The sequence below is a fragment of the Sprattus sprattus genome (assembly GCF_963457725.1).
Source record: "Sprattus sprattus genome assembly, chromosome: 1".
NCBI classification, from domain to species: domain Eukaryota; kingdom Metazoa; phylum Chordata; class Actinopteri; order Clupeiformes; family Clupeidae; genus Sprattus; species Sprattus sprattus.
In genome coordinates this window covers 24,642,106-24,654,605 of record NC_137920.1, presented here as the reverse complement: position 1 = coordinate 24,654,605, position 12,500 = coordinate 24,642,106, and the positions used below count along the sequence as shown (strand labels likewise).

Here is a 12,500-nt window from a genome sequence, read left to right as displayed (position 1 = left end):
CAGCTCGCGCACGATCTCGCACTGCTCCTGTTGCTCCTGCGCCTGCGTCTGAGGAAGAGGAGGAGGAGGAAGAGAAGGATGATGAAGATGAGAGGGCGCCTCGTCATCTTCACCATCCTTATCGTCTCCTTCCTCATCCTGATTGTCTTTTTTTTCTGTCCCGTCACGCTTTTCTTCCCCGTCCAGCTCGTCCTTGTCTTCACTCATCTCCTCGTCTTCCTTGTCCTCCTCTGTCTGTTCTTTGTCTTTGTCCCCTTGCCCCGTCTCCTTGGCTTGTTCTGATGGCTGTTTAGCTGTGAAAGACAGAAGAGTTTGAATGTTTACATGTATATATACACACACATTTGCACACACACACACACACACACACACACACACACACACACACACACACACACACACACAAACACACAAACACACACACACACAAACTACTACTGAACAACAAACATCAACTACTACTTTACAACAACCACAAACCTCCTCCCTCACGCTGCCTCTCCTCCTTGAAGCGCTCCTTCTCGGCCAGCAGGTCGCGCAGGCGGCTCTCGATGTCACGGCTGCGGCGGTGCAGGCTCTCCTCCTGCCGCAGGATGCGCTGCTGCACCTGCTCCGACTCGCGCCGCTGCGACTCCACCTCCTGCTGCAGGCGCTCCAGCTCCTGCTTCTCGCTGCGCTGCTTGTCCTCCATGTCCTTAATCAGACGCCTGACGGAGAGAGAGATGGACGGAGAGAGCGAGAGAGATGGAGAGAGTGTGAGAGAGAGAAAGAGAGAGGAGAGAAAGAGAGAGAGACACTCTTAGCATCGTTTCTGGCCGTAGTACTGGGCTACTTGGTCCTTTCTGTAGAGTCAAGATTGGTTCACTTGAATGTAACGTCGGAGAGAGAAAGAGGGGGAAAAGAAGGACTGGAAGAGATGGATGAGGAAGAGGAGGATAAAGAGAGGAAGAGGTGGAAGGAATAAAAATGAGAAGAAATGGATGAGGAAGAGGATGATAAAGAGAGGAAGAGGTGAAAGGGATAGAAATGGGAGCTAAAGACAGAAGGCAGCATGGAAGAGAAGATGAACAGAGTAGAAGAACTAGAGAGGGAAATAATTTAAGATCTAGCCATTACAGCAGTCATCATCACATGTGCACAGAGAGAGAGAGAGTGCATTGACTGTGAGTGTGAGAGTATGTGCACAGAGAGAGAGAGAGAGTGCATTGACTGTGAGTGTGAGAGTATGTGCACAGAGAGAGAGAGAGAGTGCATTGACTGTGAGTGGTGTTCAACTTCCACACCGGCATCCACTGACCTTTTGTGTTCCAGTTTCTCCAGCTCCTCTCGCTGCTGCCGCTCAAACTCCAACCTATCAAAACACAGAAGACCATCAACCGCCCGCCCACTCATACCGTGACATCCAATTACAGCACAGCACACTGTGAGGTCACAGACACACACACTTTGAGGACCAATGGGAATGAAGACGTGGAGCATGCCGAGGCGAGGGGCATACGGTCCACAAGCACAGCAAGCAATGCATTGTTAGCAGCCACAAACCAAACGCATGAAATTGGATGAAGAACACAGAGAGGTGATAAAATGGACAAAACTCAACAACAACGAAAAATGTCCAACGGTGATAGTCTAAGAAGATTTATCTCTTAGGTGTGTGGCTGACGATGCAATGAAGAAATAAAAGAAAAAACAACAAACAAACAAACAAACAAAAACAAACGAGCCAACATGTAAACAGTTAACGTGTAGAGCAGGGTGCTCTGGGGAGGCGCTCTACCTGAGAAAGATGGGGCCCTTGTCAGAGAAGAGACTGCCTCAAGGGGAAGGACAGAGAGGAGAGAGGGCGTTACTGAACACAGCACAGGTTCTACATCCTGAAGCTAAAGTGAGAGGGCGTCAATGAACACAGCACAGGTTCTACATCCTGAAGCTAAAGTGAGAGGGCGTTACTGAACACAGCACAGGTTCTACATCCTGAAGCTAAAGTGAGAGGGCGTTACTGAACACAGCACAGGTTCTACATCCTGAAGCTAAAGTGAGAGGGCGTTACTGAACACAGCACAGGTTCTACATCCTGAAGCTAAAGTGAGAGGGCGTTACTGAACACAGCACAGGTTCTACATCCTGAAGCTAAAGTGAGAGGGCGTTACTGAACACAGCACAGGTTCTAAATTCTGTAGCTAAAGTGAGAGGGCGTTACTGAACACAGCACAGGTTCTACATCCTGAAGCTAAAGTGAGAGGGCGTTACTGAACACAGCACAGGTTCTACATCCTGAAGCTAAAGTGAGAGGGCGTTACTGAACACAGCACAGGTTCTACATCCTGAAGCTAAAGTGAGAGGGCGTTACTGAACACAGCACAGGTTCTACATCCTGAAGCTAAAGTGAGAGGGCGTTACTGAACACAGCACAGGTTCTAAATTCTGTAGCTAAAGTGAGAGGGCGTTACTGAACACAGCACAGGTTCTAAATTCTGAAGCTAAAGTGAGAGGGCGTTACTGAACACAGCACAGGTTCTACATCCTGTAGCTAAAGTGAAAGGGCGTTACTGAACACAGCACAGGTTCTAAATTCTGAAGCTAAAGTGAGAGGGCGTTACTGAACACAGCACAGGTTCTACATCCTGAAGCTAAAGTGAGAGGGCGTTACTGAACACAGCACAGGTTCTAAATTCTGAAGCTAAAGTGAGAGGGCGTTACTGAACACAGCACAGGTTCTAAATTCTGAAGCTAAAGTGAGAGGGCGTTACTGAACACAGCACAGGTTCTAAATTCTGAAGCTAAAGTGAGAGGGCGTTACTGAACACAGTCCACATTCTAAATTCTGAAGCTAAAGTGAGAGGGCGTTACTGAACACAGCACAGGTTCTAAATTCTGAAGCTAAAGTGAGAGGGCGTTACTGAACACAGTCCACATTCTAAATTCTGAAGTGCTCACTAAAAGGTCTGTCTGTCTGTCTGTCTGTCTGTCTGTCTGTCTGTCTGTCTGTCTGTCTGTCTGTCTGTCTGTCTGTCTGTCTGTCTGTCTGTCTGTCTGTCTGTCTGTCTGTCTGTCTGTCTGTCTGTCTGTCTGTCTGTCTGTCTGTCTGTCTGTCTGTCTGTCTGTCTGTCTGTCTGTCTGTCTGTCTGTCTGTCTGTCTGTCTACCAACTCAAATATCTGTCTGCCTGATATGGAGCTCTGTTGCGTTTGCCTGTCTCCATGGCTTGACCATCAAAGCTCACTGTCTGTGTTTGTCTGTCTTCTTGACCTGATCATTAAACAGTTCTGTCTAACTAGTCTATATTCCTTGCCCTCTTGTCTACCGGTCTACCGGTCTGCCTGTCTGCCTGTCTGTCTGTCTCTCTCTCTGCCTAGGTTTTTCCTGTTTAAACAACACTCCCAGGTGGTAACTCAAATCAAAACAGAACCACGTCCTACAGTTAAGAGACAACATTTTACATTTTTGTCAGGCACTTCTGGAAAACTTTGCAATGAGTTTCAAGGGTAAGTTTCAAAGGACTCTTTGTGTACAGATCCTGTTTAAAACTTCACCATTTTAGGTTTTAAGCTTAAGTTACTTCTTCTTACAAAGTAAAGGTAAATATTTTACAACTTGAGGGTGACGAGGGTGAAAAAAAAATGGGATGGGAAGGAGCTTTTGCCATGTCAACCCACCCAACCATCTCTGAGTATGAGAGGTAAGCAGTGTTATGGTTCCTTATGTCATGGTTCTGTTGGACCTCAAACCACCCAACAGTCACTGAGCATGAAAGGGAAACAGTGGTATGGTTCGGTATGGCATGGTTCTGTTGGACCGCAATGCCATTCAGGACCTTGCAACATCACAGACGTCAATCATCCCACCTTAGGGTAGCTTTCCCGGATAAGACAAATTGTTCTTTATGTTGAATAATGAGTGCTAATGTACCTGCATTATACATTCTGTCGAACAAAATGCATAACGTTTTACCCAAAAACCCTCAATACAAACTTAATGTAAAACACCATAATGTGTGCCCAACACACAGCATTAACATTTACAGCATTACAGTCATGAAACTAGAGGTGTTTCTCTTGAAGACACTCTACATCACTCAATCACTGTGGATGGGAGTATTGTGAATACATGTTAATGTTAATCATCTGTAATACGTGTAATTATTTATAATCTGTAATAAATGCAAAAGTCAATCATCTGTAATATGTGTGAATATTCATCATCTGAAATACGTGTAATGTTAATCATCTGTTATGAATGTGAATGTTAATAATCTGTAATAAATGTAAATGTCAATCATCTGTAATGTTGCGAATGGCAGCAGACACCCAAGCCTGCCCCATCCAATCAGTCTCGTAGCTAGGGGAGATGGCAGGGGTGAGCAGAACTGGCAAGAGGAACATTTCAGTGAACCAGAGGGAGAAGAGAGGAGTTGAGAGTGACAGAGAGAGAGGGAGAGAGAAAGAGAAAGAGACAGGGAGAGAGGGAGAGAGAGGGTGGGGGAGAGAGAGAGAGCGAGAGAGAGAGAGAGAGGGAAAAAGAGAGAGTGAGGGAGAGAGAGAGGGGAGAAAGAGAAAAAAGAGAGGGAGAGAGAGAAAAAGAGGTGCATAGCAAATCATGAGGATGCAGCGGAAATAAAAAGAGAGAACTGCTTACAAGCATCACTCACTCACATTCATTCTCTCGCGCACACACACACACACACACACACACACACACACACACGCCCGCGCCTGCACACACACACACACACACACACACACACGTGCTGGCGCCTGCACACACACACACACACACACACACACCCGTGCCCGTACCTGCACACACACACACACACCCTATCACTCACCCTGGATTGTAAAGCATTACAGTGGAGAGACTTTCACAGGACTTGGAGAGATCGGTCATGGACAGGCTCAAGCTGGAGAGAAGCCCACTCTACAGAGGGAAAACAAATAAATATAAACATCAACGACCACAAATAAACACGAAACAACACTACACAACACAACACACAATACGACTTCAGGCCCCGATTTCATACTCATAATTGAAAATAAACTGTGCCGTTTTTTAACGTGTTTTTGCAAAAAGCCCACATTATTCAGCCTGATGTTCCCTGAATGTGTCCAAGATAATCACTGATAAATAACCATAATCTTCATGGATAATCAATTATCTTTCTTGTGTATATTTCACACACAAAAAAAAACATAGAAACAATCTTGCCTTCCTCTTCTCCCTCAGTTTGGCAGCCTCTTTAGGATGGTTAAACCTGAACATGTTGGTCCTGCCAAAAAGAATCACAGCACCTACACACATGCGCGCACACACACACACACACACACACACACACACACACACACACACACACACACACACACACACACACACACACACACACACACACACACACACACACAGATAAATTCAGGTTAAGAGAATAAACAGCAGCAAGTTCAATATTTAATGATGGAACTGAATATTGCAGGGTTGCTGTTGTGATATACATTAACTACATTAACATTATTTGTATGCTCTTACTCTGTAACCCATGTTCCTGTTTATATTAAGAGGACCGGTTCCACTATAGGTGTGTGTGTCTGTGTTTGCGTGTTTGTGTGTGTGTGTGTGTGTGTGTTTGTAAAAGTGAGACTAATGGTGCGTGAATGTCATTTTCAAGCTTAAATTATAAAACTGACAATCTGAGCTCAACAAAGAGCTGTTTATCCACGTCTACATGCTCATGTAAAGGAGCTATGTGAACGCTTCACTTTTTTTGTGCTAACAACACAAGCGAATCAAATCATGAGTAAATCTCTATGACAGGATAGATAGGCATATAAATCCACTGTGACAGTGCTTTCTAGGAAAATTGTAAATATATGAACATGAACATGACTCAGTCTCTGTGTGTGTGCGTGTGTGTGTGTGTGTGTGTGTGTGTGTGTGTGTGTGTTCGCCCTCACCCTGGTTGAGTTGGCAGGGCTCGGTGACCTGCATGCCGTTGACGGAACACTGGGCCTGGTTGAGGGGCACCAACGTCACCATGCCATTCTGGTTCTCAAACAAGCAGTGCTCACTCTCCAGGTCCAGCCCGTGCAGAACTACAGAGGGGGAGGAGGGTCAAAGGTCACATACGAAGGTTACTGGGACGGAGTGCCGTCACTACGGTTGAGTATGTGCTGTGGTTGCCATGCCAACCAGCCTGGCTCTTTGGCATTTTGCTCAGGGTGTGACTGCTCCCTCCCCTTCACTACAACTATCACTTTCATATGATATGACACTGCAAAGAGTAGCATCTGTTGATCACATCGGTGAGAACAGACACACTCAACGACAGACACACACCAACAGACACACACACACCAACAGACACACTCACCGACAGATACACACTAACAGACACACTCACCGACAGATACACACTAACAGACTAGAGATGCGCGGATGGGCTATTATTTCATCCGCAACCGCATCACAAAACGCATGATCCGTCCGCTATCCATCCGCACCAATTTTTTTGACCAATTTTCAAAACCGCACCCGCCCGCCATCCGCCTGTTGTTTTTAGGTATAGGCGCTGTGACGCGAGGATAGAAAGTTCTTGCCTGTTCTTGAAAGGAGACTGATCCAATGCCGCAAAGATATTTAAAGGATAAAGCCCCTAGTATGAAAGCCTATTGGCTATGTTGTAGCCTATCCCCAGAATATTATCAGTGAAGTGACGTCTGTCTCCGATCGATGCACATGGGAGAAACTTTAAAATAGCCAAGCACATCGGCAAACCTGACCTTACCATAGGCTAGTAGGCCTACACTTTTTTATCATTGTAATAAAACGCAATTTGGTACACCATTTTAATATGGTAATATAGCCTACTGTTTTTAGTTTAGAAGGAAACGCCGAGTCTATTAATTCCGAAATGTCACCGCATTGTAGGCTTTATACTGTAACAACCCCAACACTTGCCTGCTTGCCTTGCAAATCAAAGTTTTCCGACTATTTTTCTTACCTTCTTTCTTAGCTGGTGAAGTTACTGAGCTAGAAGTTTAACTTGTTCATCTCGCGCTGCCAATGCCCAATGTCACTTCTGAGTCAAATCACTCCATCATCTCTTTGAAATTCCTTATTCCATGAGTGGTAGGCTACAATGACTGGCTGTTTTAAAATATAACTAATAGCCTAACGAAACAAAATAACCCAGGCAGCTTCATCTACGACACGTTAAGGCTTATTCCAATACTGACAGCTGACTCATAGCTTGCAGGTTTGCGGCGTTGCAAAGAGACGCGACATGATAGGGATCATCACTTAATTTAAACTTTTTTGCTTCCTTTGTTTGCTTTGTATGCATACACGGAACAAGGCCAATTTACTGCCTGATGAAAATTTGATTATTTGAAAATGTGCTTGGATGTAAGCGACATTTAACAATGTGTATATATTTTGAATTTCGTTGGGTAAACCGCCACCCGCCCGAATTTAATTAAAATTTAATTAAAATATATTTTTTTGTCACGTCACCCGCCCGATCCGCGGTTTAACCGCGGAGTCCGCGGGTGCAACCGCCAACCGCGCATCTCTATTAAAGACACACTCACCGACAGATACACACTAACAGACACGCTTACCGACAGATACACACTAACAGACACACACACATACAGACACACACTAACAGACACACACTAACAGACACACTCAACGACAGACACACACTAACAGACACACACTAACAGACACACTCACCGACAGATACACACTAACAGACACGTTCACCGACAGATACACACTAACAGACACACACACATACAGACACACACTAACAGACACACTCACCGACAGACACACACTAACAGACACACTCACCGACAGACACACACTAACAGACACACACTTACAGACACACACTTACAGACACACACTAACAGACACACACTAATAGACACACACTAACAGACACACACTAACAGACACACACTAACACACACACTAACACACACACTAACACACACACTAACACACACACACACACACTAACAATCACACTTACCGATATCCTGCTCAGTGGATGCATCATCTCGGCCCACATATGTCCTTCCCTCCTGAAACAAACATATTTTTTAAACATCTTGAGGTCACGGATTTATACGCGAACATTTTTTTATTTAGGCCTAGGCATTTAATTATGCATCCCTTTTGTTAAGACCAAACTAATTATGAAAAAAAAAACATATTAAAGAATGTAAACCTAACAAAATAAAGCAATGATATGTTCTCTCATTAGTTGCTATCCTTTCCTGAACTGGGTTTCCCAAAAGCGTCATCGAGCCACCATTGTGGTTACTGTAGAGAGAGAATGTGCGATATGACCATCTCTATCATTCAACAATAGTAGCTCAACAGTAGTTCAGTAGTGTTTTGGCCAACACCAACGCACCTCCATCTGACCTTTACTTGGTGCGGGATAATGGCATACGCACGTCATGACCCTGTTTGTGTCATTTCATTCCTACGCTCACCTTTAAGTGGTAGAGGATGATGCCGGTGCTGAGGAGGTCGTCGTCGATGCCGATCAGGTGAGGCAGCTCCGAGTCCAGCACCACGCCGATGCCCTCCTTACGCAGGGCCAGAGTCTCCTCCTGTGTGTCAGTTTAACCAAAACAACATCAGACACGGGGACACGTCAGTCACGTGGCCTGTGATTGGCCAATAAGTCTGCCTCGCAACCAATCAAAAGAGTCTTCTCCAGTCACAGTGTGATCAAAAAATCAGACACAGGGGACACGGCAGTCAAGTGGCCTGTGATTGGCCAATTAGTCTGCCTCACAACCAATCAAAGGGTCGCCTCCTGTGCTAACCAAAACAACATCAGACACGGCAGACACGCTGCCTGCGATTTGCCAGTCAATGAGCCCCACAAGCAATCAAAGGGATCGTTCTGAGACTACATGCAACAAACCACTGTAGTCTGTCATTTAAATAAAATTGTCACAACCTACCATTTTGATTTAAAATACATTGATTAAAAAAAAAACATGAACAAGACACTCCTTACACAACAAACCTTCAGAATGTTCTGGGTCTCGTTCCACTTGTTGGTCCACTCTTTGGTCAGCTCCAACACCTGAGGTAGGCAGAGAGTGAAGACATTTTTTTTTTTTTGCTTAAATACAAAATACATTTCAACAGCCAATTTCTGGAGACTCACAACAACCAAGTGAAATATTGACTTTTACAAAGACAGTTCTAAAAACAAGGTTCCAACAACCAACCAACAACCATTTTCATGGAGGCACACAGAAAAAACAGTGTCTCGTTCATGTCCACCACATTGGGCAAACTAGGCTGTCTCTAATGTAGTTCACTGGCGTTCAGTCTTGACTCGGGGGGGTGAACTTACCCTGGCTTCGTTCTGATGAAGTTTCTCCTCCATGCTCAAGGCGGTGGGAGAGTCCAGCAGTTTGATCTGTGTGGATACAAGGGGAGATTGTATTACACGGGACATAAAACAACCTTCTTCCTAATGTTGTTTGCCAAGCACCTCGTTGCGAGGTTTGGGGTCTGGTAATTGAATTTGGTGCATCCTCGTTGCTGGATGTGATGAGATGAGAATTTCTGCTCTGGTCTTTCCTGACAGATCTATTATGTGTAATGATATGATATGATGATTTTCATTTCATCGCACAAACAAGCACACTGCTCTCCTGTGGGACACCACTCATCACTTCAAACGCTGTGAATCGGCATACGATATCAAACACATTTTGCCTAAGCAGTAAGGTGAACATGACTTAAAATATAGCAGGAAACAAAAACAAAACAAACTAAAACAAAAACAGAAAACACAGCAAATTACAAGAAACATTAGCTGTTGGTCAGCGGAACCCGTATTTGGTTCTCTTGTGGCGGTGGTGGACCCCAAGATTCTGGTGGTGGTGGTGGGGGGGTTCTTACCTGGTTCCCCTGTACCAGCAGCGTTTTGAGGCGGGCGATCTCTGCCCGCAGCTCGCGGATGAGCTTGACGTTGGTGTCCTCGTTGATGGTGGGCTTGTTGATGATGTTCTTGGCGCGGTTGGCGTAGCGCAGGGTGCTCAGCGTCTCGCCGTAGTTCACGTCGGCCGGGGAGACGGCTAGTGTTGGGGGAGTGAGGGGGGAGGGTTGTTAGGGCGACTCAAACGTTTTCCACTTTTCAGTGCTTGTGTAAGACCTGCCAGCTTTCCATGTGTCTGTGCACTAAACACACTACCTACAGCCTACATGTGTAAATATGATATCACCATGACTACACACAGCATGAAAATAACAGTCAGTGGAGTAATAGAACGGCGCTCACTGGCGATCATGATGGTCTTGGAGTTGCCCCCGAGGCTGTCCTTGAGGAGCCAGGTGAGGACGGAGTCTCGGTACGGCACAAACACCTGCCTCTTCTTCGTATTGCTGTTCCCTCCGTCCTGAGACAGATCGGCTGGAAGGAGAGAGAAGAGGAGGAAGAGGAGGAGTAGGAGGAGGAGGAGGAGGTGGAGAAAGTGGAGAGATTGGAGGTCAGATGAAAGGATGGGTTTACTGGGGATCCAAATCGACAGGCCGGTCGAATGAACTGGAAACCACTGGAAAACTCTATTACTTCTCTGATAAAGGCTCCTTGCCAAAAAAAACATGTCATACTTCACTGGGGAAAGAAAAAAAGCTACCAGGCCCATTCCAATGGGCTGTTCATATGTGTGCTTTGGACTTCTATTCATATGTGTGCTTTGGACACGTGTGGTCAATAGGAATGTTTGACCCCAGGGATTGATTGACAGTCCAGCCCTCAGCAGCCCACCTCCACCCAACAACACCCACCTAGGGCGGAGATGACGTTGCCCAGGGTGACCAGGGACTTGTTGATGTTGCCCCCCTCCTTCAGCCGTACCCCCGTCGCCCCGGTGGCGTCCGCCCGCTCGCTGCCCGCCAGGTCCACCAGGTGGATCTTACTGATCGTCTCCGACGGCATCATCGCGTCGAACTTCGCCTGCCAGTGGAGGGAAGGAAGGAAGGAGACAAATGAAATCCAAGGCCGCAGAGAGGAAGAACATTTTGAGCACACTGAACACTTCACATTTTAATGTTACTGAAGCTCAGCAGTCGTTCGGGTGGCTGAATTAGTAGACTAATAGTAGACTAATAGTAGACTAACAGTCATTGTGTTAAAACATACAAACTAAGTTGGAATAAAAATATCTGCAAAATCAATGGATGGCAGGATGGGTAAAAGATGGTAAATGTTTGTAAACATTTAGGCCTTCGTGACAGTAGTTGACTGAATATTGACATTCCGTGCTGCAGTTTATAATATAGCTGTGATTGAGAGTGACATTAACATATATGTTACGCACAACAGACAAACATCAGCACTGCAGTTTATGCTTTAAAGCTGCGTTAAGGTGTGACCGGCGTTAAGGTGTGACTGGCGTTAAGGTGTGACCGGCGTTAAGGTGTGACCGGCGTTAAGGTGTGACCGGCGTTAAGGTGTGACTGGCGTTAAGGTGTGACTGGCGTTAAGGTGGGACTGGCGTTAAGGTGTGACTGGCGTTAAGGTGTGACTGGCGTTAAGGTGTGACCGGCGTCAAGGTGTGACCGGCGTTAAGGTGTGACCGGCGTTAAGGTGTGACTGGCGTTAAGGTGTGACTGGCGTTAAGGTGTGACTGGCGTTAAGGTGGGACTGGCGTTAAGGTGTGACCGGCGTTAAGGTGTGACCGGCGTTAAGGTGGGACTGGCGTTAAGGTGTGACTGGCGTTAAGGTGTGACCGGCGTCTTGCCTGGGTGAAGTTGATGGTGAAGATGGCGTGCGAGCGGCTGCTGACGTCGTTCATGCCCGTGCTGGCCGTGGTGCGGTTGATGTTGCCTGCCTCCATCAGCTCCTCTACATCCGTGTAGTTCTGCACCAGGTGCTTCGACAGGTCTGGGGTTAGAAGGCAGAGGTCAAGACAGGGGTCACCATCCAAATGAGACAGAAAAGCACCGTACTTTAGATCTGCATTATCTGGGGGAGCTGTGCGCAGGCAGCAGCCCCGAACATAACTGGGTCTGAACGTCCATAAGGACTCGGGTTCGAATCCAACTCGCAGCCATTTTCCAATCCCACTCGCAATCTCTTATTTCCTGTCTCCCTTCACTATCTTATCTGATTAAAGGCAAAAAGCCCAAAAATAAATCTTTGAAAAACAGTGTATTTGGCAAACACATTTACATTCTCAAACACAAAATGTAATGTCATTTGTATAAAAAAAAGCACTCCTGTTCAATCAACCATGTCAGTCTGGACTATCAAGTCTTCACACCATACACATCGCTTATGACTTAATATTGCTTAGCTTGAGGGTGGTCTGCTGGGCCTAGAGGTCGTGACCTACCCTCTACATATGGTCCGTCTTTGGGGTGCTCCCGCACCCTCAGGTTGTAGGTCTTGGTGGACTTCCTCCTCAGCAGGTCCCTCACACGTTCGTTGTAGATCTCCAGGTAGCTGGGAGGATAAGG

The 12,500-nt window shown here is 46.1% G+C and overlaps 1 protein-coding gene across 1 annotated transcript in view; it reads right to left on the bottom strand.

Annotated features, from left to right (window-relative positions):
• The window catches only part of kif16ba (kinesin family member 16Ba), a 33,590-nt gene that overhangs the window by 11,308 nt on the left and 9,782 nt on the right, over positions 1-12,500 (bottom strand). Inside the window, exons 6-21 of the mRNA XM_080834450.1 lie at positions 12,377-12,486; positions 11,783-11,925; positions 10,827-10,995; positions 10,318-10,449; positions 9,939-10,114; positions 9,385-9,450; positions 9,049-9,108; positions 8,504-8,623; positions 8,035-8,086; positions 5,948-6,085; positions 5,208-5,290; positions 4,828-4,916; positions 1,778-1,810; positions 1,298-1,351; positions 481-707; positions 1-293 (exon numbers count right to left, since the gene is read on the bottom strand). The exon at positions 1-293 is cut by the window's left edge and continues 834 nt beyond it. Of these exons, the coding sequence (XP_080690576.1) occupies positions 1-293; positions 481-707; positions 1,298-1,351; positions 1,778-1,810; positions 4,828-4,916; positions 5,208-5,290; positions 5,948-6,085; positions 8,035-8,086; positions 8,504-8,623; positions 9,049-9,108; positions 9,385-9,450; positions 9,939-10,114; positions 10,318-10,449; positions 10,827-10,995; positions 11,783-11,925; positions 12,377-12,486 (1,945 nt within the window). The remainder of the gene's footprint in view (positions 294-480; positions 708-1,297; positions 1,352-1,777; positions 1,811-4,827; positions 4,917-5,207; positions 5,291-5,947; positions 6,086-8,034; positions 8,087-8,503; positions 8,624-9,048; positions 9,109-9,384; positions 9,451-9,938; positions 10,115-10,317; positions 10,450-10,826; positions 10,996-11,782; positions 11,926-12,376; positions 12,487-12,500) is intronic.